At 44.7% G+C, this 24,645-nt stretch overlaps 1 protein-coding gene across 4 annotated transcripts in view; it reads right to left on the bottom strand.

The window, feature by feature from the left end:
- crata (carnitine O-acetyltransferase a) overlaps positions 1 to 24,645 on the bottom strand; it is a 63,753-nt gene that overhangs the window by 7,938 nt on the left and 31,170 nt on the right. For all 4 annotated transcript variants that reach the window (XM_073052342.1, XM_073052339.1, XM_073052340.1 and 1 more), the window contains 8 exons: positions 23,420 to 23,473; positions 22,079 to 22,241; positions 20,631 to 20,805; positions 19,212 to 19,390; positions 15,321 to 15,421; positions 12,732 to 12,851; positions 6,778 to 6,900; positions 2,103 to 2,238 (listed from right to left, as the gene is read on the bottom strand). In XM_073052342.1, coding sequence (XP_072908443.1) covers positions 2,103 to 2,238; positions 6,778 to 6,900; positions 12,732 to 12,851; positions 15,321 to 15,421; positions 19,212 to 19,390; positions 20,631 to 20,805; positions 22,079 to 22,241; positions 23,420 to 23,473 — 1,051 coding nt within the window. The remainder of the gene's footprint in view (positions 1 to 2,102; positions 2,239 to 6,777; positions 6,901 to 12,731; positions 12,852 to 15,320; positions 15,422 to 19,211; positions 19,391 to 20,630; positions 20,806 to 22,078; positions 22,242 to 23,419; positions 23,474 to 24,645) is intronic.

Raw genomic sequence — 24,645 nt, 5'->3', positions numbered from 1 at the left:
GGTTAGGAAAGAGCAAACATGATGGGATTGGATCCAACTAAGATGCTCAACCTATTGTACATATCACAACACAGAAGGAGCCCATTTGCACCTTGAGTTTCTAAGTCTGCTCCTATTTGTCATGTTCTCTCATCCCCCTGCAACTTATTCTCTCTCACATACAGTAAGACAATCAATTTCCCATTGATTCTTTTTAATATTAACCTACACATTTAGAGTAGCCAATTTACCCGTTATATCTTCAGGCTGTGAGGGGAGACCAGAGCACTCAGGAAAACCCCATGGTTTACAGAGAAAATACAAACTCTTGATCAGACAGTACCAGTGGCAGGAGTGAACCCAGGTCCATGCTGCACTAGCGTGAAGAACCGTCATGCAAACCCGAGTGAATTGCTACAGTACGTGGGCCTAAGAATTGGATAACAGAACTTAGCTTTTTCAGGGAGGAAAGAAAATGTAGCTGGGCTAGTAAGTGTTCAGAAATTAACAATACACCTCTCAGGTAGTTTGATAGCATAGTTCTGTTATTGAACTAGCATCTACCTGTATCACTGAAATAGTATCAAGAATTTGAATCCTACCCTGGCAGCTGGGGAAACTTAATTCAAATAACTAAAATCTGGAATTCAAGACTGATATCCGAATTTGTAATAGTCCCAATAAAGCCTCCAAATTGCTGCAAAAATCCCATATATCTGACCAATGACCTTCAGGGAAAAAATCTACTGCCCTTACCCAGTCTAATCTAAACACCCTCCAGTTTGATCAATTTAATTATATCAGTTCAGGGATAATTAGTTTTAAAAAGTTCAAAGTTAATTTTGTTGCAGGCATTCACATTAGAACGGAGAGATGCAATAGAATCTATGGAAAACTACAGAAAGACTGACACAATCAATCTACAAAAGATGAACAATCTGTAAATATATTTTAAAAAAATAATTAATACTGAGAGCACGGATTGTAGAGTCCACAGGTTGTGGATTCAGTTCAGTGTTGAGATGATTGAAGTTCTTCATGCTGGTTCAGGACCCTGATGGTTGAAGGGTAATAAAAAACACAACACTTCCAAAAATATCTCCCATAAATAACTAAAAGGATCATCAGATTCACAACAGAAGAGATAGCCAATCAATTCCTGCTGGTACTCTTTTTAAACTCTATTTGACCTTAGCAGAACTTGTGTGTCCATCTCATTCGTCTATTGGATGTATTCTCATGTCACTGCAGTTCAGTTTTACCCCAATCAGCACATGGTCAACATTGCCCAAGACAACCGTGCCAGTGTAATTCCGAGGCAATGTACATTAATGAAGTCAACACCAACTTAAACTGACACTAGTTTGCTCTCCTGACTGAATGCCAATGACCACGCAATCATTACTTTGAAGAAAAACAAAGGCATTCTTTTCAACCTGCTGCTAATTGATTCTATTCCCCTAAAGCCAATGTGTATTGCTGTGTGCTAATTGGCTGCTGTATTGCTAATTTGCAGGGTCAGAAGCCAATGCAAGTCAAAGGCAAGAGAAATTGGGAGTGGGATAGGGAGCAGCAAATGTTATACATAAAATGCATGCATTTGAAAAAGTCTCTTTTCCCCAACAATCAATTTAAACAGACTTTTAAAAATATATAATCGGACAAAACAAAGGTGGCCATGAGGCCCATCGTGTCATTTTGCTAGTTCTGCAAATGATCAATTTTCACTTTTCCTGGGCTTTCATCACAACTCTGTATCTCTTCACCCCTCACTTTATTTATCTAACACCCTTTTCACATTTTCTGTTTAAGTGACTCCATCACTCTTACAACTTCTCCCCATCTCTGGTGCTTTTGTAAAGTGTCACATACTCATGGCATCAAGTAATGAAATGCTAGAACAATTGAGCAGTCCAACATCTGGTATATAATGGACACAACCTTTTCTTTATCAAACCCTTTTAGTATCATCACACTTTATACTGAATACTTATTGCTAATAATGTTTGAATCCGTGAATTGGAGATGATGTGAGAAAATAAAGCTTTCAAATTACGTCAAGCTTCTCTGCTTCAAGTGGTTTTGTTTGTACTAGGAATGTGGCATTTCAGAGATACGAGTACCTGTTCCTGTGGGTCATCCATGGCATGTACAAAGGCTGAGGATTCGACTGAGGCTGAGCGAATTGTGTCAGTGCGCCCAAGGTGAAACTTCCGCAGGGATGCACTTTCATAGGTTGCACACTGCATGCCGTATATCCTGCCGAGAGACAGAAGCAGACCACATTGACGAAGGTGGACAGTTTTGTGATCAAACTACTTGGTTGAGTAAGTTAGGACTTTATTCCCAAGAGTGTGTGTGAGAATGAGGGGAGATTGAAGTTCAAAGTACATTTTATCAAAAGTATGAACACATTATACAACCTTGAGATTTATCTCTTAACAGGCAGCCACGAAACAAAGAAACCCAAAAACAAACCCCATATATATGAAAAAAGACTGTCTAACACCCAATTGCAGGGAATAAAGAAAACAAACATCATGTCCATAAAAAAAGAAAATAACCCCTAAAAAGACTGTCAAACACCCAACATGCAATGGAGAAAAAAATGCAAACAGTAACCGCAAGCAAATAGTGTTTCTGAACTGAAGTCCACAAGAGAGTCCCATAGCTTAGCGCAGAGTTGAGTAAACGCTGTGGAGCAACGATCTGAACCAGCCCATACCTCGCCTTGGGCCCCAACACCCTGAACTTTTCAACCTTACCTTTTAAAAATCAAGATTTGATAGAGTATACAAAATTATGAGGGGCACAGATTGGATAAATGCAAGCAGGTTCCCCTCACCCCCCACTGAGATTGGGTGAGACTAGAACTAGAGGTCATGGATTAAGGGTGAAAGGTGAAATGTTTAAGGAGAACCTGAGGGGGAATTTCTTCACTCACAGGGTGATAAGAGTGTATAATGAGCTGCCAGTGGAATTGGTGGATGTAGGTTCAATTTCAACACGAGAAATTTGCATAGGTACGTGGACTGGAAGGGTATAGATGACAATGATCCAGGTGCAGGTCAATGAGACTGGGCGGATTAACAGCTCAGCATAGCCTAGATGGACTGAAGGGCCTCTTTCAGTGCTGTAGTGTTCTATGACTACAAGGTAGAGAAGGGATTGATCTTAATAGTTAATTTTGGACAATTCTACCCAGAAAGCATGTTTCCTTTGGATAAGTATCAGTGGTTTTTGATATTTGGAAAATTGCCCAAGTATGTCCTGGTCATAAAAAGCGGGACAGATTGAGTCCAGCTAATAATCACCAAGTCTACATGTGATGAAAGTGTCTTTGACAGAACTATCAGTTAGAAGTCAAGTGTCCAGTCTGGTTTAGCCATAACTACCCAGCTCCACAAAACTTGGTTGAAGTTGAATGTCAAGAGTTGAAAGTGAGTGATCACCTCTGACACCAAGGCAGCAATTGACCAAATGGCACTGAAGAGCCTTGGTAAAAATGAAATTAGTAGGCAAAAGACAAAACAAGCTTAGTAAAAAAAAAAGGGATGATGATTACAGATATTGGACTTCATCATGTTGTCGCAGGAATTCCTCAGGGTAGCACCAATGCCCATCTTTTATCTGCTTCATCAGTCGCCTTGTTTTCACAATAAGGGGATGTGTTAGAACATTATAGCACAGGAATAAGCCCTTCGGCCTATGATGTTGTGCTGAATTAATTAAGCTAATGATCCCCAATTACACTAACACCTTGTTATGACCCCAGCCCCCTCCTCTGTGAGAATCGCAAGAGCCCTAGTCAAGGGGGGGGGGGGGGGGTCAAATGACCCAAGAGGGGGAGAGACGTGCGGAAGACCACGTTTCCCCGGGAAGCAGAATAAAGTGACTCTGACTATTGTCTCATGAAGACCACGTGTAAAGCCCTCGGGCAACGTGGGCTGGTTGAGAGAGAGATTGACACCGGCGATCCCGTGAGGAAGTACAAAGGAGGGTCTGGGGGGGACGACCCCTTCAGACGCACCAGAAGACACGCTAGAGATCCTGTGACAGCGTTTTGATAGCGACAGCCGGGGGTGGGGTTCGTGTGCGTCTTTTCCTTGCCTGGGATTGGCGACCCCACAACGGAAGAACGGTTTAGCTACAGGGGAGGCCACCGATGAGCGTTCATTCCCCCAACGAGGCTCCGACAAACCGAACTCCACCAGGTTGGAAAACCGGTCGGGTAACTCTTTCATCCCCCCCTCTCTCTCTCTTTCTAACAAAAGTGCACCAACGCGACACCACAACGACGGCAGCTGGTGGAACTGCAGTGACCGCAAAAGACTTTTAGATATCCAGTAAACAATATGTATCTACATTACCCCTAGACAACGATAGAGCTTATTTCTGATTGATTATTACTATACCTGTGCTTTAGATTGAGTTGTGACGACGTATATGATCTGAATGTTTTGTATTAACCATACGTTTGTGCCCCTTTATAAATAAAAACGTTTGAAAATAGTAGCATCAGGCTTCAGTGGACCCATCTATCTTTGCTGGTAAATTACCCGGTTACTGGGGAACGCAACAACCTTATATCTGCAAATGGTCTACCTCACTCCTTTCCCTGCATATTTATATACCAACTAGTTGTCTTCTCCACAAAAAACAAATATGCTTTGGCCCATTACCATTTTGCTGTTTCCGTTCCATGAGCAACTCCTCAGTGATGATACAATCCACGCCTCCATGCACCAAGACATGGACGTCATTTTGGCACAGACTTGTACATGGAAGTGCCAGTCAATGGATCATGTCCAACAAGAATCTAACCACCTACTGTACTTTTGGTATTACCATCACTGAATGCCCAACTGCCATCGTCCTGGTGTGGTGTCACTATTAACTGTACCAGCCACATAAAAACAGCAGCTCAGAGTCCGGAAACCATCATCTCAATGACTTGACTCCTGCCACCCAAGCCTCTCCACCTTCTACACGGCATGAGTCAGGAACGTAATGGAATACTCTACACTTCCCTGGATGTAGTCCACAGGGAGCTAAATACCATCAAGGACAAAGCAGTCGATTTTATTGGCATACTTTCCACCGAAGCTGCAGAGCATATAATCTGTCGACAAAGTCAAACAGAAAATCCCAAACCTATGTCCACCACCAAGGATGAAGCAAAAGGCATAAGGCAACAGCACTGCCTTCTGGCTTCACTCCGGGTTGCACACGATCCTGACTTGGAAATATGCCACTATTCATCGTCATTGCTAAATCCTTTAACTTCCCGTTCAAAATCATTGCAGAGGTACCTTCAGCAGAAGGCTCTACAGCAGTTCAAAAACGATGCTTACTGCCACATTCCAAGCATAACGACATGGGCAATAAATGCTCTACTTACTAGGGATGACAATGAATGTTAAGAATTTCATGTTCATGCAGATCTATAACTGATTGCAAAGATCCTGAACCCATTGAGGGATTTCTTCCAAGGAAGTTGGCTGCATGTGGAGTGGTTTATTGGACTGTTCGTTCAGCAGCTGCAAGTCCCCAGTAATTAAAATGAGCAATCTACTCAGAGGTCTTGTATCTGCTCAACTATTTAAAAGAAGATTTTACAGTTGTGGTGAATACACTTTAAAAAAAAATACACTTTTATGTTTGAGGGAAGTGCAGGAACACCAGCTTTGTATCTAGTTAAATCCCTTTCATAAGTTCCTGTGTAGAGTTGCCAATTCTGACCTTAGAAGTGGTTTCAATCTTTAAAAAGTATTTAAAAACCATTGCTTAAACAAAATGCCCTTTCAGTGTTGTGTACCTAATGCTACACGCCTGATACTGCTGCTGCAAATTTTCATTGCACCTGAGCATACATGTCTGTACTTGTGCCAAGACAATGAACTCGACTTTGACTCTGAACAGCAGAAGAGACATGGTGGACTGAATGGTACTATGTTCGAGTGAACAAAAATGTTCTACGAGGCAGAGAAGAATACTGCTATGATGCCCTACAGAATGTTTGTGCCGCACAAAACACCGAGGCAGTGCCGGACGAAACATGCAAGGTGGAAATGGGAGTTTGTGGGTACAAAACGGAGACCAACTTCACTTTATTCCGGGACACAGTCAGCGATACCATTAATATGGGATCAGCCAGGATCAGCTGCTACTCAACATTCTAGGGCTGAGGTAAAGTACGTGCTCAGAAGGGGATACAAAACATTACTAGGTTTTTATAATAATATTTTAAGTAGCATACAGAATTGTGGGCCTTATAGTTTCGAGCATAAAAAATAAGCAAAAGATATTCATCCATCTCTATGCATCACACCAGGAGAGTTGTTAGGGCTTAGTAAGGGCGTGGAGAAGATCAACTTGAATGGTAATGTTAGAGCTCAGTTAACGTGGACTGCGGAAAATTGGTTCATTCTCCACACAACTGCAAAACTTAAAGGGGAGTTTAAAGAGATTTCCAAAATTCATAAGACATTTTGATAGCTGTCTTAATAGAAGATAAGAGATAGAAGTAGCAAAAGAAAATAAAAGTACATTTTTTTGTAAAAGTTCAGCATGTTGCAATGATCTGTTACAATGCTTCGGAAAGGATAGTGGAAGCAAATTCAACAATACCCTTTAAAGGGAAATTGATATGTATTAAAGGAGGAAAAAAAATAGGTTTTTCAATGAGTGAGCACATCAATGATGGAGTAAAGAGTTTCTTTTCTATGGTGTAAAATTCTACTTTTCGATTCACAGGGAATATTGAGTACGGTGGATCTGAGACGATGTTACTCACACCTGTAATAAGCCAGCTGCAAAGCAACCTGGATTAACGCATCTGGGCTCATCTTCTGGGACTTCACAAATTCTTTCCCAAAATGCTGGAACACAAAGCATTTTATATCCATATCACGCACCATCCTAGTAAGAAAGGAAAACAACCATTAGTCTCAAATCGCCTTCAATGACACTGGCATTTTCTCTAACCTCTGCCATTATGTTCATTGTATCAGAATTCAATTATGTGTGATGGCTCTCCCAGCAGTGGCAGAACTTAATGTGCAAACCCAGTCATTACTGGATAGGCTATCCAAATGTTTAATATTGGTTAATGGAGAATATATTGCGAGGTCATTTTAGTGTGGTGAGAGGTGACTAATGGAGTGCAGCAAGGTGCATGCAACTTAGCTATTTACAATTTACACCGATTTAGATCATAGGACCAAATTTAATCCTTCCAAGTTTGCTGATAATGAGGAGCAAGGTGAGAAAAAAATAAAACTCTCAAGAGAACAGAAAGTACGTACAAAGAAATACCAACAGAGTAAATGAACGAGTAGAAAGTATCATGGAATAAAATGTGGGAAAATGTGACATCGTTCAACTTGATCTGAAGACTGGCAAATATTTTAATGTTGTGGGAAACAGGTAATCATTTGTATTCAGAGGGATCTGGATCTGGGCCCTTTGCAAATGGATTGCAAAAAAAAACAAAAGGTACTGTAGTGGTGTGCTACATGAAGCGCTGAAATAACGACACGTAGTCGGTGAGCTGCAGTTGCAAAGAGCTTTATTCAAACTTCGTGGCCTTGCTTTAAAGCCTTCCTGTTCCCATCCTCCCCGGGCAGGAATGTATTCACAGTCCCGTCCCGCGCGCGGGCTTTTCCCCTTGCTGGTGAAGCAGGCTTGGCACCCTCTTTGGGACCGGCCTCAATGCCAGCGTGCGCCACTTTGTGAGCCGGTTCGGGTGCGCTGGGAAGTGGGTCGCCACATAACCCCCCCCCCCCCAAGAACCGGTGATAAACCCCCCAATGTCCTCAGTCTGGGTCGGACCCTGTTTGGGAGGTCTGCCTCTGCGCCGCGGTGCCTGAACCTCGACCGGCTGCGCCAAGTCCACATGGGCTGGTTTGAGTCGGTCCACTGTGAAAACCTCCTCTTTTCCCCCAATGTCCAGCACGAATGTGGACCCGTTGTTTCTGATCACCGTAAACGGCCCCTCATAGGGCCACTGTAGCAGTGCCCGATGTCCGCCCCGTCATACAAAAACGAACTTACAGTTTTGCAGGTCTTTGGGTACGCAGGTTGGGTTCTGCCCATGCTGTGAAGTGGGTATGGGGGCCAGGTTACCGAGCTTCTCGCGTAGTCTGCCCAGGACTGCTGTGGGTTCTTCCTCTTGCCCCCTTGGGGCTGGTATGAACTCTCCTGGGACGATCAGGGGTGCGCCGTACACCAACTCGGCCGACGAGGTGTGCAGATCCTCTTTGGGCGCCGTGTGGATTCCGAGCAGGACCCAGGGAACCTCATCCACCCAGTTAGGCCCTTTGAGGCGGGCCATGAGAGCCGACTTCAGGTGACCGTGGAAACGCACCACTAGTCCGTTTGACCGTGGGTGGTAGGCAATTGTGTGGTGAAGCCGTGTCCCCAAAAGGCTGGCCATAGCTGACCACAGGCTGGAGGTGAACTGGGCACCTCTGTCAGAGGTAATGTGGGCCGGTACACCAAAGCGAGATACCCAGGTTGCAATCACTGCTTCGGCGCAAGATTTGGAGGTGGTGTCGGTGAGCGGGACCGCCTCTGGCCATCCTGTGAACCGGTCCACGATAGGAGGTGCCGTGCTCCTTGTGACACTGGCAGGGGGCCCACGATATCCACATGAATGTGGTCGAAACACCGGTGGGTGGGGTGGAACTGCTGCAGCAGAGCTTTGGTGTGCCGCTGCACCTTGGCTGTTTGGCAGTGCATGCACGTTCTGGCCCATTCACTGACCTGCTTGCGGAGTCCGTGCCAAACGGACCTGTTGGCTACCATCCGGACTGTTGTCCTGATAGAGGGGTGCGCTAAGTTGTGAATGGAGTTGAAAATGCGCCGCTGCCAGGTTGCTGGGACAACTGGGCGGGGTTGGCCAGTGGTGACATCACAGAGTAGGGTCCTCTCACCTGAGCCTACGGGGAGGTCCTGGAGCTGCAAACCGGAGACTGCAGTTCTGTAACTAGGGATCTCCTCGTCTGCCTGCTGCGCCTCCGCCAGCGCTTCATAGTCTAACCCCTGGGACAGGCCTTGGATGTTAGGTCTGGAGAGAGCATCCGCCACGAGATTGTCCTTTCCCGAGACATGCCAGACATCCGTCGTGTATTCGGAGATGTAGGACAGATGTCGCTGCTGGCGGGACGACCAGGGGTCGGATGCTTTCGTGAACGCAAAGGTAAGAGGTTTGTGGTCCGTGAATGCGGTGAAGGGCCTACCTTCTAAGAAGTTCCTGAAATGCCGGATTGCCAGGTATAGCGCCAACAGTTCCCGGTCGAAAGCACTGTATTTGAGCTCGGGTGGTCGCAGGTGTTTGCTGAAAAACGCCAGGGGTTGCCAGTGACCCGCGATGAGTTGTTCCAGCACTCCACCGACTGCCATGTTGGATGCGTCCACTGTGAGGGCGGTAGGGACATCCGTTCTGGGGTGCACTAGCATCGCGGTGTTTGCCAAGGCTTCTTTGGTTTTAATGAAAGCGGCGGCGGACTCCTCGTCCCAGGTAATGTCCTTGCCCTTACCCAACATCAGGGCTAACGGGGCGCATGATTCGGGCAGCTGAAGGGAGGAAGCGGTGGTAGAAATTCACCATACCCACGAATTCCTGAAGGCCTTTGATTGTGTTGGGTCGGGGAAAATGGCGGACTGCGTCTACCTTGGCGGGCAGAAGGGTTGCCCGTCTGTAGTAATCCTGTGGCCCAGGAAGTTGATGGTGTCGAGCCCGAACTGGCATTTGGCCGGGTTGATTGTTAGGCTGTATTCACTCAGTCGGGCGTAGAGTTGACAGAGGTGGGACAGATGCTCCTGATGACTACTGCTGGCTATGAGGATGTCGTCCAAATAGATGAAATCGAAGTCCAGGTCGCGTCCCACCGCGTCCATTAACAGCTGAAACGTCTGTGCGGCATTCTTTAGGCCGAACGGCATGCGGAGGAACTCGAAAAGGCCGAACGGGGTGATGAGTACTGTTTTGGGGACGTCGTCCAGATGCATCGGGATTTGATGGTATCCCCGGACGAGGTCTACCTTGGAGAAGATCCGTGCGCCGTGCAGGTTTGCTGCAAAGACCTGAATGTGCAGCACAGGGTAGCGGTCCGGTGTTGTAGCCTCGTTCAGCCTGCGGTAGTCTCTGCATGGTCTCCAGCCCCCTGTTGCTTTGGGCACCATGTGCAGGGGGGAGGCCCATGGGCTGTCGGACCGCCATATGATCCCCAATTCCTCCATCCTCTTGAACTCCTCCTTCGCCAGCCAGAGCTTGTCTGGGGGAAGCCTTCGAGCACGAGCGTGGAGGAGTGGTCCTTGTGTCAGGATGTGGTGCTGTACACCGTGTCGGGGCATGGCTGCCGTGAACTGCGGTGCCAGAACCGATGGGAAATCCGCCAGGACTCTGGTGAAGTCGTTGTCGGACAGGGTGATAGAGTCTAGGTGTGGGACCGGCAACTGGGCTTCTCCCAGGGAGACTATTTGAAAGGTCTCGGCGTGGACCAGTCTCTGCCTCGGCAGGTCGACCAGTAGGCTGTGAGCTTGCAAAAAATCCGCTCCCAGGAGCGGTTGGGCTACGGTGGCCAGCGTGAAGTCCCACGTGAACCGAATGGGGCCGAATTGTAGCCGCACCATACGGGTGCCATAGGTCCTTACTGTGCTGCTGTTCGCGGCCCTCAGGGTGGGACCTGGTTCTCTGTTGCGGGTGTCGTAACTCGTCGGAGGTATGACGCTGATCTCGGCTCTGGTGTCGACCAAATAGCGGCGTCCCGATTGCTTGTCCCACACATACAGGAGGCTATCCCGATGGCCAGCCGCCGTAGCCATCAGCGACGGCTGGCCCTGGCATTTCACGGGAACTTGCAAGGCGGACTACAGCGGCAGGCTTCTGTGCCCCACCGCTGCTGGTAGAAGCACCATTGTTCGTTGGTCTCCTCACCCCTGCCTCTGGGGTTAGTGGGCTCTGTGGCCGGGCCTGGTCTGGTCTGCTGCTGGGAGCGTGGCCTGGCGATCTGTGCGACGGACGCCCCACTCTCCTTGGCTTTCCACAACACGTCCGCCCGGGCCGCCGCCACCTTCCGGGGGTCACTGAAATCCGCATTGGACAGCAGCAGGCGTATGTCCTCGGGCAGCTGCTCCAGGAATACCTGCTCAAACACGAGGCAGGGCTTGTGACCTCCGGCCAGGGACAGCATCTCGTTCAACAAAGCCGATGGAGGTCTGTCCCCCAAACCATCCAGGTGCAGTAACTGGGCAGCTCGCTCGTGCCGTGAGAGTCCGAAAGTCCTTATGAGCAAGGCTTTGAATTCTGTGTATTTGCCGTCCTCCGGGGGGGGGCGACTGTATGAACCCCTCAACCTGGGCGGCTGTCTCCTGGTCGAGGGAGCTCACCACGTAGTAGTAATGTGTGGTATCTGAGGTTATCTGCCGAATGTGGAATTGGGCTTCTGCTTGCTGGTGAGGTGAGGTGAGGTGAGGTTGCAGCGTCCAGAAGCTTGGCAGTTTTAACAAAACTGCATTAACAGATGCGGCGTCATTCATCTCCGGTCCAAATACTGTTTGGGCCGTCGGGGTCACCAATTGTAGTGGTGTGCTACACGCAGTGCTGAAATAAAGACACGTAGTCGGTGAGCTGCAGTTGCAAAGAGGTTTATTCAAACTTCGCGGCCTCGCTTTAAAGCCTTCCTGTTCCCACCTTCTCCTGGTGAAGCAGGCTTGGCACCCTCTTTGGGACCGGCCTTAATGCTGGCGCGTGCCACTTTGTGAGCCGGTTCAAGTGTGCTGGGAAGTGGGTCGCTACAGTACAGCAATTATTAAGAAACGTACAATGTATGTGCCTTTATTGCAAAGGGATTGGAAGAATTTTCGGCATTTATGTAGGAGTTTTGTGGGTCTACACCACAAGAATAGTGTTTTTGGTCTTACCCAAGGAGAAGGTTACAACAGAAATTCAGCTGATTGATCGCTGGGTGAAGAGAAGATGGAGGAGAATTGAGTCTACACACAACTTAGAATAAGAAACTGTCGTAGTCTTTGTGGGACAGCTCTTTAATAGAAGAATAAAAGTGAAACAACATCTTGAAGAAAATTGGAAGGTTGGGCATCTATGGGACTCTACAGAATGGGAAAGTGGAATTGATGTAAAAGTTCAGGAATCTTATTATAGAACAACAGAATGACATTGAAAAGCCATTTGTTTATCCCATTCCTTTTCATTACTGCAGAAGAACCCAATCCTGCTCTTACTGAATTTGTGCACATATTCACAAGGGGTTGTAGAAGAAAGGAATTCTGACTTTTCTCCTCTCTTTACCACCCCCCCCCCCCCAACTTCCACCCATGATCTGGGTATCCCAAGCCAATGGCAGCATTACCACCCCCTTCTCAAACCCAACCAGCTGCTTTGGGGGCAAGACGAAAGGAAAATGGGGCAGTGTATCTGGTGGTACTATGAGTGTAACCACCTCCCACAAAGAATAATCAACTCTTTCCAAGTGACAGTGGGTGGCTCCCCAGGATTCTGTCCAAAGTGCCTACCATCCTCACTCAGACATACATTATTACTGGGTTAACATCCTGGGAGTCCCTTCCTCACAGCAGTCAGGGAACACCTTCACTACACAGAACTGCACCAATGTAAAAAAGCAACCTGCTGTCATGTTAAGCACGTTTAGGAGGATGGAGAAATAAATACTAACTTAACCAGTGGCATCCACAACCCCACTAAGAATTTTAAAAGAAGCTCTCACATGTTGAGGTTCTGCTTTGCTTTCTCGATGTCCCTCTTTATGTCAGGCGTGATATTGAAACGCAGCTTCCGAGGCATGGCCAATGGAATCATAGGAGAACGAACCATCTCCAAGGTGTTGCTGGAATTTAAAAAAATGCACTGAACACTCGTCTATGTAGCACTCCTGTAGAATTTACAGAGAAAACATGCCATTTGGTCCAATGTTACATCACCTTATTTCTTGTGCCTCAGCAAGATCTAGAAAATCTCATCCATGCATTTATTTTTAGTCGGCTTGACTACTGTAATGACGTTTTCACAGGTCTCTGAAAAAGATCCCTCAGACAGCTGCAGCTCATTCAGAACACTGCTGCTGGTCTTCACTAAGACTAAGAAAGTAGAACACATCACCCTAGTTCTCAGATCATTACACTGGCTTCCTGTCCATCAGAGGACTGACTTTAAAGTATTACTGCTAGTTTATAAAGCACTGAATGGTCGAGGGGCAAAATACACTTCGATATCCTGCTGCATTATGAATCTTCCCGAGCTCTCAGGTTGTCTGGGACGGGTCTGCTTTCTGCCCCCAGGGTCAAAACTAAACATGGTGAAGCAGGTTTTAGTTACTATGCTCCACATATCTGGAATAATCTGCCAGAGGATCTGAAGTCTGCCCCAACTTTAAGCTCTTTTAAATTGAGGCTCAAAACTTTTCTCTTTGCTATAGCTTTTAATTAGAATCTCCTGTACTGTAACTTCTATTTATCACATCTATTTTTTGTGGTATTTTATTCCCTCGAATATTGTCTGAAATTTGATGTTTGATTTTTATCTCGTTCTATGTAAAGCACTTGAACTGTTGTGTTTGAAAAGTGCTCTACAAATAAACTTGTGTGGCGACCCACTTCCCAGCGCACTCGAACCGGCTCACAAAGTGGCGCGCGCCGGCATTGAGGCCGGTCCCAAAGAGGGCGCCAAGCCTGCTTCACCAGCAAGGGGAAAAGCCCGCGCGCGGGACGGGACTGTGAATACGCGCCTCCTACAGCATTCCCGCCCGGGTAGGGTGCGATCAGGAAGGCTTTAAAGCGAGGCTGCGAAGTTTGAATAAACCTCTTTTGTAACTGCAGCTCACCGACTCCGTGTCGTTGTTGCAGCGCTGCGTGTAGCACACCGCTACACTTGCTTATTTTCTACAAACATCTCCAGCCATCATTTAAATACATCTGTTATTTGTTGTAATAATTTTTGTATCACATTATAACTACTTGCCAGGTAAATAAAGCTGAATTCCCTACTGGAAATATTCGTGGTTGTGCAATATTCATGTCCCCCCGTCCCCTCCCACTTGGAGAAAAATCATATATTTGTTCTACTGAGTTCCTTTCTTTTCTGCCTCTTCAAAGATGGAGTCAGTCAGCAGGTAAGAGAACTAGTTGCATCTCAAACACTTTTCTTAATTAAGTCACAAAGCTGCAGCAGATAAGTGCTGACTAAAGTACAATTTCAAAAATAGTGGATTTCATGTTTCCCACTGTTAGTAGGACCTGGCCTCATGCAAATTAGTTGCGGCATTAACCTTATTACAACAGCAATTACATTTCAAAAGACATCCTGTTGGCTGTACTGCCCTATAGGAGACTTAAAGGTTTTAACAGATTGATCTACAAATGGGAAACATTGTTGATACATATATTGTATATCTGGGATACAGCACTATAGTAAAACCCTGATAAACTAGCACCCTTGGGACTATTGGATGGTAGACATGCAGATTATTAGATATTATTCCCATTTATAATCCAACACATTTAATTCACTTTAAGTGACTACCCAGTGGTATACAAGCTACACTGTGAAATCTGGAAGTTTGGGAAATGGGACGAAGGCAGTTTAAAGGCAAGAGAGCCTGAATCTGTTGAACTTCCAGCACAAGGAGATGTCCACAAGTGAAATCTGCTGACATCAGCTCAGGGATGCACTGAAGCTTGCCGCAGACAACTCAAAGGCTTCTTGGGAAAGACCAGTCAAGGACTGTGCTGCCACTGGATACCAAGGAGTGAGCCCTGTGTAACAGACACTCAGACATATCACGGCTGTACTCACCAAGGAGACAACACGAATAGGCTTGGCACAGAATGCGTTAAATTGATGGTAAAAAGATCATTGGGACAGACATGACCTTAGATGTGTTTACAGTCAATTAAAAATATATATTTGAAATAAAAAATGTTTGGTGAGTGCAAGACACCGAGCCTGTAAGGCAGATGCCAAACCACTGGAATTTCTGGACAATGGGATTGCAGATCATCAGAGTTTAACTGTAAACCAGAGAGCTCTTTCAAAGAATGGTCTTCTTTAGTACAGCAAGGTTTTATAATATTAGTGACTGCCACCTGCCCTGCACTGATCAAGCCCTAGCAGGAGGTTAAATGATCAGAACAGGTATTTAGAGTCGGCTAGAGGAGGTCAGACATCCACCCATCACATTGCCCACCCAAATATTGGAGAAAGTATGTGTTCCGACCAGTTTTCTCATTATGTGGCTTTTCAAACAACACTGCCTCGACAACCCACCCCCAATCTACTTCCTAAATAAACCAAGACTTACCAATATTCAAAGACATGGTCCAACAGAGCAACAATGGGAGGTCCTTCTGATGACGAATGCTCATAGACCAAACCACAAGATCCGTCCTCTCCGATAATGAACTGTGGAAAACATACGAAAAGGCAATGTCGTTAGTGAGCTGTCTTTATGCATCAGTGACAGAGATGATGAAAGTACCATCAGTATCTCAGGATTTTAAACACTGAGGATTTTAAATATGAGAAAGGAACAGAAAATTTAGCCGAGATTCTGCCTCGATCATCATCTAGTGATCCCTACTGGAAACTGTGTGCTGGCTGAATTTCACTGAAAACAAGATCAGTTTCAGTTAGAATGTCCCCTGTGTGAAGCCACTTGCCACAAGTGATATGATGGCACTATGCATCTCCCTCTGCAGTGGATACTCAACTTCCTCGCCGGCAGAGCTCAATTGGTGAGGATCAATGACAACATCTTCTCCTAAATGACTCCCGAAACAGGTGCAGCTCGAGGCTGGTGCTTAGTCCTGCACTCTACTCTCTTTACACACGTGACTGTGTGGCTAAGCACAGCTGCAATGCCATATACAAATTTGCCAACAATAGCACAATTGTTGGATGAATCACAGCTGGAGACGAGTCAAGTGTACAGAAGTGGGATAGGACACCTACTGTAGTTGAGAGGAGCTATAACATTAAACTCTTGCTGAACATCAGTAAAGCTAAAGACTGATTGGTGACTTCAGGAAGGGGAAAGAGGGTGAATGGACACCAATCCACACTGGGGGGGGGGAGGGGATGGGGGGCAGAAGAGAGGGAGGGAAAAAAAAGATGGTGGAGAAAAATCAGTCGTTTTTAAATTCCTGGGTATTAACATATCAGATGACCCGTTTTGGACCTAGCAGATCATTGCATCACAAGGAAAGCACACCAATGTCTTTACTTTCTTAGAAGACATAGAGGTTTGGTATATCATCGAACACTGTAATAAACTACGACAGATGTACTGTTGAAAGCATACTGACTGGTTGCATCAAGGACTGGCACGGCAGTTCAAATGTGCAGGGATGCAAGAAGTTGCGGGGAGTAGTGGACTGAGCCAGACACATCTGTCCTCATCATTGGTGTTATCTGCATGAGTGACTGTATCAAGAGAGCAAATCTATCAAAGATCTCACCACCTGGGCCATGTAGCTACCATCCGGTGAGACGTACAGAAGCTTGAAGTCCCATACCACCAAGCTCTAGAACAAGGGAAGCTACTTCCCTTCAACCATTCAGTTCTCGAAGCAACCAGCACAACCCCAATCACACTGTAGTATATCAACAATATACTTTGATCACTTTGTACTAAAATAGAATTTGTCCTAATTACATTTTCTTTAGTTTATATTTCTCTCCTGAACACTGCTTATATGATGCAAGTCTGAGGTAGCTTTCTTGACACATATGTTCTGGTCTTGCCCTCTTTTGGAAAAATAGTGGAAAGATATTTTTGATATTATTTCAGCAGTTTTGCGTATTGATTTACAACCTCATCCTATTACTGCAATTTTTGGATTACCAGTGATGGACTCCAGTCATTTATCCCCTTCAGCTTGCCGTTTGATTGCATTTGTTACATTAATAGCCAGAAGATCCATTTTATTTAAATGGAAAGATTCTAATCCCCCACTACATTTCAATGGTTTTCCCAAACTATAACATATTTAAACTTGGAAAAAATTAGGAGTGGCACTATCAACCCTTCAGTTAAATTTGAAGAAACTTGGGAGGCCATTTAATCAACATTTTCATATGATGCAAGCTGACCTTTTCCGAATCCTTCTCAATAACTTTTTGTTCGTGTATAGAGGAGCAGAGTTAATGACAAATAACGATTTTAACCGATGAAACAAGACAGCCCAGCTTTTGTTTTGTTTTTATTTTGATTTTTTTTTAAAGTTTGGGGGGGACTTTTTTTCTCTTGTAAAAAACTTTTTCTTTGAATCTTTTTCATGTTTAGTTACTAAGAGATTGGGAGGCTTAGATTACACATGTTATTCGGAGTCTGTTTCTGTATCCTTTAACCGTTAATAATGTAATCCCTATCTCTTTGTATCATTATCATTGTTATGTTTATCTACTCAAAACTCGATAAAAAAAAGATTGATAAAGAAAGAAAGACCCCCACCATCCAGGCCACTGCATCTTCTCCCTGCTAGCTTTGGGCAAGAGGTACAGAAGCCTTAAGCCCCACGCCACCACTTGTACAATCACAGAATGATACAACATGGAAACAGGACCTTCAGCCACTGAGTCCATGCTAACCATCAAACATGCTATTAATTTACACTAATCCTTCACCAAGTTTACCAGGCCCCTGAACCAGCATGTATAACTTCAGTCACACTATTCTGAACTACAGACTCACTTTCAAGAACTTCTTACAGCTCATGTTCTCAGCATTTTTTTTTAAATTTGCACATTTGTTGTTTATCTATCTTTGCCTGTTTCTCATAAATGTTATTGTATTTTTTCCTGTAAATGTCCACAAAAAAAAATCTCAAGGTAGTGCATGTAACATATATGTACTTTGACAACAAATTTGCTTGTACATTGATCTTATTGTACTAGGGAACCATTTAAGATTTTTATAACAGCAGGATAGAAGCTGCCCTTGAGCCTGGTGGTATGCACTTTAAAGTTTTTGTGTTTTCTGTCCAGTGGAAGAACAGAGAAGTGAGAATGTCTGGAATAGGTGGGTTTTTGATACAAGGCAGGGAAAAATACATACAGAGTCCATGGAGGAGATGCTGGTTTTTGTAATGTGCTGAACTGTGTCTACAACTCTACACTTTGAGTCACATACTGAGCAGTTGTTGTACCAAGCTGCGATGCACCCAAATAGGATGCTTTCTATAGTGCATCAATAAAAGCTTAGGGGCTGATGGGGATATGACAAATCTCTTTAGTCTTGTGAGGAAGTAGAGGCATTGGTGAACATCTTAGGCTTTGCTGACTACATGGTTGAATCAGGACAGGCTATTGGTGATGTTCATTCCTAGTAACTTGAAGCTCTCAACCTCAACACCATTCATGTAGACAGGAGCAAGTACAATGTACCTCTTTTTGAAGTCAATGACCAGCTCTTTTTGTTTTGCTGGCATTGAGGGAAAGGTTGTAGTCTCGACACCATAAACCCTCTATTTCCTTCCTTTACTCCGACTCATCATTATTTGAGATACGACCCGCTACAGAGCTGTCGTCTGCAAACCTGTAGATGGAGTTGGAGCAAAACCTGGTCATGCAGTCATGAGTGAGTGGGGAGCTGAGGACACAACAGTGTGGAGCACCAGTGTTTAGAATAATCGTGGCAGAGGTGTCACTGCCTTTCCTTACTGACCAGGCTCCATTGGTCAGCAGGTTAAGGATCCAGTTTCAGTGGGAAACGGTTCACTCCGGGGGTTCAGATAATGGAAACAGAGAGAAGTCTGCGTGTAGATGGGATGCAGGGAGAAGAATAGGAGGAAAGAGGCCCTTTGGGCTGCTATCTGTTACCTTGTCGAGCTTTGAGCTCACATGATGTAATCATTCTGTCTCTCCTCCCACTTCCTATCTCACAACCCTTCCACCCCGCTTCAACCAACCCCTAAGGCTGGTGCTTGCGAAGGAATTGGAGTTCAGAAAACAATAATAGTCCCTTCAAAGTGTAGGCAAAGAACATTTCAAAGATCTTTAAAACAACTGCAGCTGTCAGAGCACACAGTAACATCCCCGATTAGTCCCAGATCAATATTCCTACACACCCCCTGGATATACGTACAAATACAACCATACACATAGACTTCAAAAAGAAACACCTATGTTAATTATGCTTGATCAGAGCCTGACCCAGTTGCTGCCCAGCAGCTGACTGCAACCCCTCACCTACCTGCAGGGTTTTGTCAAACCACCTGTTGCCACTGTTCCACCGACTTCCTCCACCGTGCAACATCTGTGCCGCAATGTGACTCATGTAGAGTTCGTCTGACACCTTTGGTACTGGAGCATCCAGACAGAGGGTGAAGATGCTCCTCTGGATACACTTCACAGACTCCTTGTTAACCTTATCTGGAGGGGCCCAGGGGAAAGAAGAAATAGTAAGCACATTTTAAAAGTTCTGCAGAGCAGCGTTATAGGAAGTTAAAACTAGCTCACACAAGTAATGATCTAATATATTCCGTTATATAATGGCAAACAATCACTGGGTTCAAGTGCATAACTCAGTAAGAACAAGGAGACTAGGAGAACTCCCTGTTGATTCAAATTCTTACACTGGGTTTGGGCAATGCCACCAACTCATTCCTAACTTCCCCATGGAAAATGGTTTGCAGTCCAATTGGTGTCAGATATGGACTTCCAAGATTCTGAGCTTAGCAAAATGGGATGGTGATATGGATTGGCATCTGATTTGGAGGAGAACTTGGGGTGAAGGGAGAAATAGGTTCCCATTTACCTACTCCCATTGGCTTTCGAAAGAGTAAAAACTGCAGGTTTCAGAGGTGGTGTCAAAGGAGCCTTGGCATTGTGAACCAGTACACTGGAAGGAGTGAAGGTGTAAGGTCCAAGGTTTTGCGTGAGTGCAGAGCTTCTGCCTTAGGCTTCCTGAGTATTCAGCAGCACTGCCTTTATCACCCTAGTATTGCATCACATTCCTAACATGCCTATAGATCAGCTTAGCCAAGATTCTGACAGACGTGCTATAGCTAGCCGGTGTCCCGTGCAAACCTTTCCTGGCCTCTTTTGAATAATTCCCAAGTGTATGAATATGAGGGGAGATTGATAAGTTCGTGGCCTAAGGTAGAAGGAGATGAATTATTAACTTCAAACTTTCTGCATTTTCACTCAAAGAGTTGAACTGCACGTGCATCATCTCCTTCTACCTTAGGCCACAAACTTATCAATCATCCCTGCTGTGGACCACTTCTACAAAGAAGGGATCCGTATGCTCCGCGACCGCTGGACTAAGTGTGTAAATGTAGGAGGGGACTATGTTGAAAAATAAATGTGCTAGGTTTTCTGAAATTGACTTCTTCCACTTTAGGCCACGAACGTATCAATCACCCCTCGTATGTGTGGACTTCACGACATAGACAGTGATATTAAACCTGTTTCTAATTCTTTGTGAGAAGAATGGATATGGATCATTATCAGAGCTATATCATGCAAAAAAAAAAAAGAAACTTTTGTGTAAGTACAGTTCCTTCAACAATTTCAATGCTCCAAGGGTCTTTGCATTCAATAATAAACTTTTGAATTATAGTCACTGAGATAATAATGGAAATGAAGCAATTATTTTCTGAGGAGCAACCTTTGATTAGCGTGTTGTATGCATTTGCCCAGCTGTTTCGATGGCCAGTTGTAAGGATCCCAATTGGCTCTTTGTTGGTCTGCAGTGAGGAATGCCAGATCTTCTCCAATTGCATGTAAAGCTGGTCCACAGTTAAGGGGCTACCATCGCTGTTATATACAAAGAGCTCAAAGAACTGCAAAATACAAATGGAAATCATGAACTGAAAGTGTGGACTGAAGCTCACACAGCAAAACCCGCCAGCATTCAGTGCAGTGACAAAGTGAGTCTGATTTAGTCTCAGTGTCCCAGCCTGGAGACAAAATAAGTTTTAATCTCTACCCGATTACCACAAAGTGACCTCACCTTCTTCTCGCTAGAAATGCATACATGTGGAATTTGTTGGTGGCGGTGGTGGTGGAGGGTTAGGAAAAAGTAGTTGAAGGTATTATCGGGTCCACTACTAAATCTGCTAGAGTCCATTTGAGCCAACTGGGTCCTTCATAACTTGCTGCAAACAAGCACGTGTTGTTTGCTGATTATTTGAGTACAGAATTAACCATTGCACAATCATCAGTGATTAACTCCTTAACTGCTGACCCAACAAGGAGGTCAGGTGATTTATGAAGTAGGATGGCAGAATCTCACTGCTGCCCCCAAGAACTCCTGTAGCAAGGATCTCCAACAAACACAACCACTTTCTTATCCGAAAAATCAAAGAACACTGCAGAACAAATCAAAGAAATTGGATGTTAAAAAATAGAAAATGCTGGAAACATTCAGATGAAGTTCTGATAAAGGGTCATTGACCTGAAATCTTTAATTGTTTCTTTCCAAGTTTTTTTGCCTGACCTGAGTTTTTGCAGCATTTTCTAGTTTTATACCATCATCTTTTATACAAGACTGACTCCAATCAGTGAAGTTATCCCAGTGGTCAGTTTTACCCAGGTTCTTTGATGTCACATTGGGTCAGATTAAGTTGTGATACCCCTGGTCTCTGGAATTTGGATGGTTTTACCATCTGAATCGAGGTCATAGAGAGGTCTGCAAATAAGTGGTCATGACGACTCTCAAATGAAGCACCAATTATTAGTGGTGAGTTATTGGTAGCACTGATGGTATGACTTTCCATCAGTTTGCTAATGATTGATGGCAGAATTATGGGGTATTAAACTCTCATGACAATTGTTTTAAAAAAATGTAGCTGGATTTGACCAGCATCGCGTGTTGTGGGGCTTTTCCCTCTTATTTCTGGGTCAGTGATTTATATTAAAAAAATAGATTCGTTCCTGTGGTTTGTTTTCAGCTAATTATTGCGTCTTGGTGGCCCCACGATACAAGGTGAATTAGACAGACCTTGAATTGCAACGTGAGACAGAAAAGAAATAAATGTTACTTCAGGGCAGAAACATGGGCAAAGAGAACTTTAAAACTCTTTAGCACACTCAAGCAAATGCAAGCCAACCTACCTGGAAGTTGTGCACAATTGTTACATGGGTTGGTTTTTTACTTTGGGCATAGTTGACAAACGAATCACTTTTAGAACCTGGGATCCTGCAGGATGACAGAATCTGGTAATACTGGTTCATGCAGAGGGGGCTCCCGCCTAGACTCTCCACAGGAAGGGTCTCACTGATCAAAGGAACAAGAGAGCAAAGTGTTTATTCATTACAAGGCAGAATGATCTGACAAAAACTACAAACGTGCAAAATTTTCCAGACATTCAGTGGCCACTTTATTAGGTACACCTACTCGTTAATGTAAATATCTAATCAGACAATGCATAAAAGCATGCAGACATGGTCAAGAGGTTCAGTTGTTCGGACCAAACATCAGAATGCGGAAGAAATGTGATCTAAGTGACTTTGATCATGGAATGATTGTTGGTGTCAGAAGGGGTGGTCGAGTATCTCAGAAACTGCTGGTCCTCTGGGACTGTCATGCATAGCAGTTTCTAGAGTTTGCAGAGAATTGAGAGATAAACAAAAAACATCCAGTGAGTGGCAGTTCTGTGGGCAAAAATGCTTCGTTAATGACAGAGGTTAGACTGGTACATGCTGATAGGAAGGCAACAGTAACTATGTGTTACAACTGTGGTGTGCAGAAGAGCAATTCTGAGCACACATCACGTCGAACCTTGAAGAGGATGGGCTACTGTGGCCAAAGCCCACACCAGGTTCCACTCCTGTACCTAATAAAGTGGCCAATGAGTGTCGGTTTTAAAGTCTGACCCTTTCTAACTTTGCAATGCCTGCAACCTCACAGAGGCCAAGATACCGGCACTATTTCTACTACTGATTCCGTATCTTCACTGGTCCAGGTTATTATTATTACTATTCCTCGCTATGCCTTGTGGCGCATCTTTTCTTGTCTGTTTTTTTTTGTTTTACGAGTCCGTGAAGCTAGCTTGACCCAGCACAGATGGAGAGCAGATTAAGAGCTGAACAGATTCGAACCCGGGACCATTTGCCTCCAAGCCTGGTGCTGATACCACTACACCTACACCACTGGCTAGCAGGTCCAGGTTTTAAAGATTAGCTTTACTTGTCACATCAGACAGGGAAATGTGCTTGGAATTACCACTCTCTACACTTCTCCAGCTTGCTCGTCTCCTTCAAATAAATGCTACCAGTCTGACCTGCCAGCCCTCTCCATAACTCCACTTGCAACTCAATATCAAGTTTTACTCTAATTTATGGTAAAGTGCCTGGAATATTTTATTAAGTAAAAAGAAAATGTATTAAGAATCTGTATTTTCTTTTTTTACCGGTTTCCTTATATTCCTCAGTGAAGTCACAATTTGAACTTACTTGTCAATCATGGATTTAAAGTCCAGCACACCAGCAATCAATTTGGCAGCAAATCTGGAAGAGAAGATTGGGACTGAACAATTGCAAATGGTGACAGAACACATTAGACAGGTACAGCCACTGCTTTCCCTGGGCAGTTTTATTTACTAATGTTTGAACTGAGACCACGCCATCACATACAAACGGATTTTCATTTCATGCTCTCAGGATATCTCGAAGCATTCCATAACCAATGCAACGGGCACAAGATACTGGGGGAACTCAGCAGCCCAGGCAGCATCTATGGAAAAGAGTAAACGGTCAGCATTTCAGACTGAGACCCTTCGTCAAGACCGGGGGAAAAGACGCAAAGTCAGAGTAAGAAGATGGGGGAGGGGAGGAAGGTGATAGGTGAAACTGGAAGGGGGGAGGGGTGAAGTAAAAAGCTGGGAAGTTGATTGGTGGAAGACAAAGAGCTGGAAAAGGGGGAATCTGATAGGAAAGTTCAGAAGACCATGGAAGAAAGGAAAGGGGGGAAGGAGCACCAGAGTGAGATGATCCATCTGCCGCTCCTCCCCCTTCCCTTTCTTCCATAGAGTTCTGAACTCAACTATCAGATTCCCCCATCTCCAGCCCTTTATCTCTTTTACCAGTCAACTCCCCAGCTCTTTACTTTAACCCTCCCCCTCACCTGGTTTCATCTATCACCTACCACCTTCTCATCTTTTCCCCCAGTCTTGATGAAGGGTCTCAGTCTGAAACGTCGACTGTTTACTGTTTTCCATAGATGCTGCCTGACCTGCTGAGTTCCTCCAGCATCTTGCATGTGTTGCTTTGGATTTCCAGCATCTGTAGATTTTCTCCCATTTGCCAGAACCATGTGGTCCTTTTGAATTCTTTTCACTGTTGTAATGCAGGAAATTTGTGCTGAACCAGGTACTATAACCAACAATACAATAATGACCAGGTACTCTTACTATTTTGGTTGAAGGGTAAGCATTTATTAGTAAATAAAAATATTGGCCAGGATTACTCATTGAAATGTGATCTGAGAGGATCGATTTGGATGATGTAAGATTGGTTGCCCTAGCTGGAGAATCCAGAACTAAAGGCATGTTCATAGCACAATGTTGGCTGTTTTGGACAGACTTGGGGAGCTTGAATTATGATGAACCCCTAGGTGTATCTTGCCGTGGACTGTCATTCTTAAAAGAGAGTGCCTGAGTGACGTCAGCCGCTGGCTTTCT

The sequence above is a fragment of the Hemitrygon akajei genome, chromosome 7, assembly GCF_048418815.1.
Source record: "Hemitrygon akajei chromosome 7, sHemAka1.3, whole genome shotgun sequence".
Classification (NCBI taxonomy): domain Eukaryota; kingdom Metazoa; phylum Chordata; class Chondrichthyes; order Myliobatiformes; family Dasyatidae; genus Hemitrygon; species Hemitrygon akajei.
This window is presented reverse-complemented; position numbering and strand designations above follow the sequence as displayed.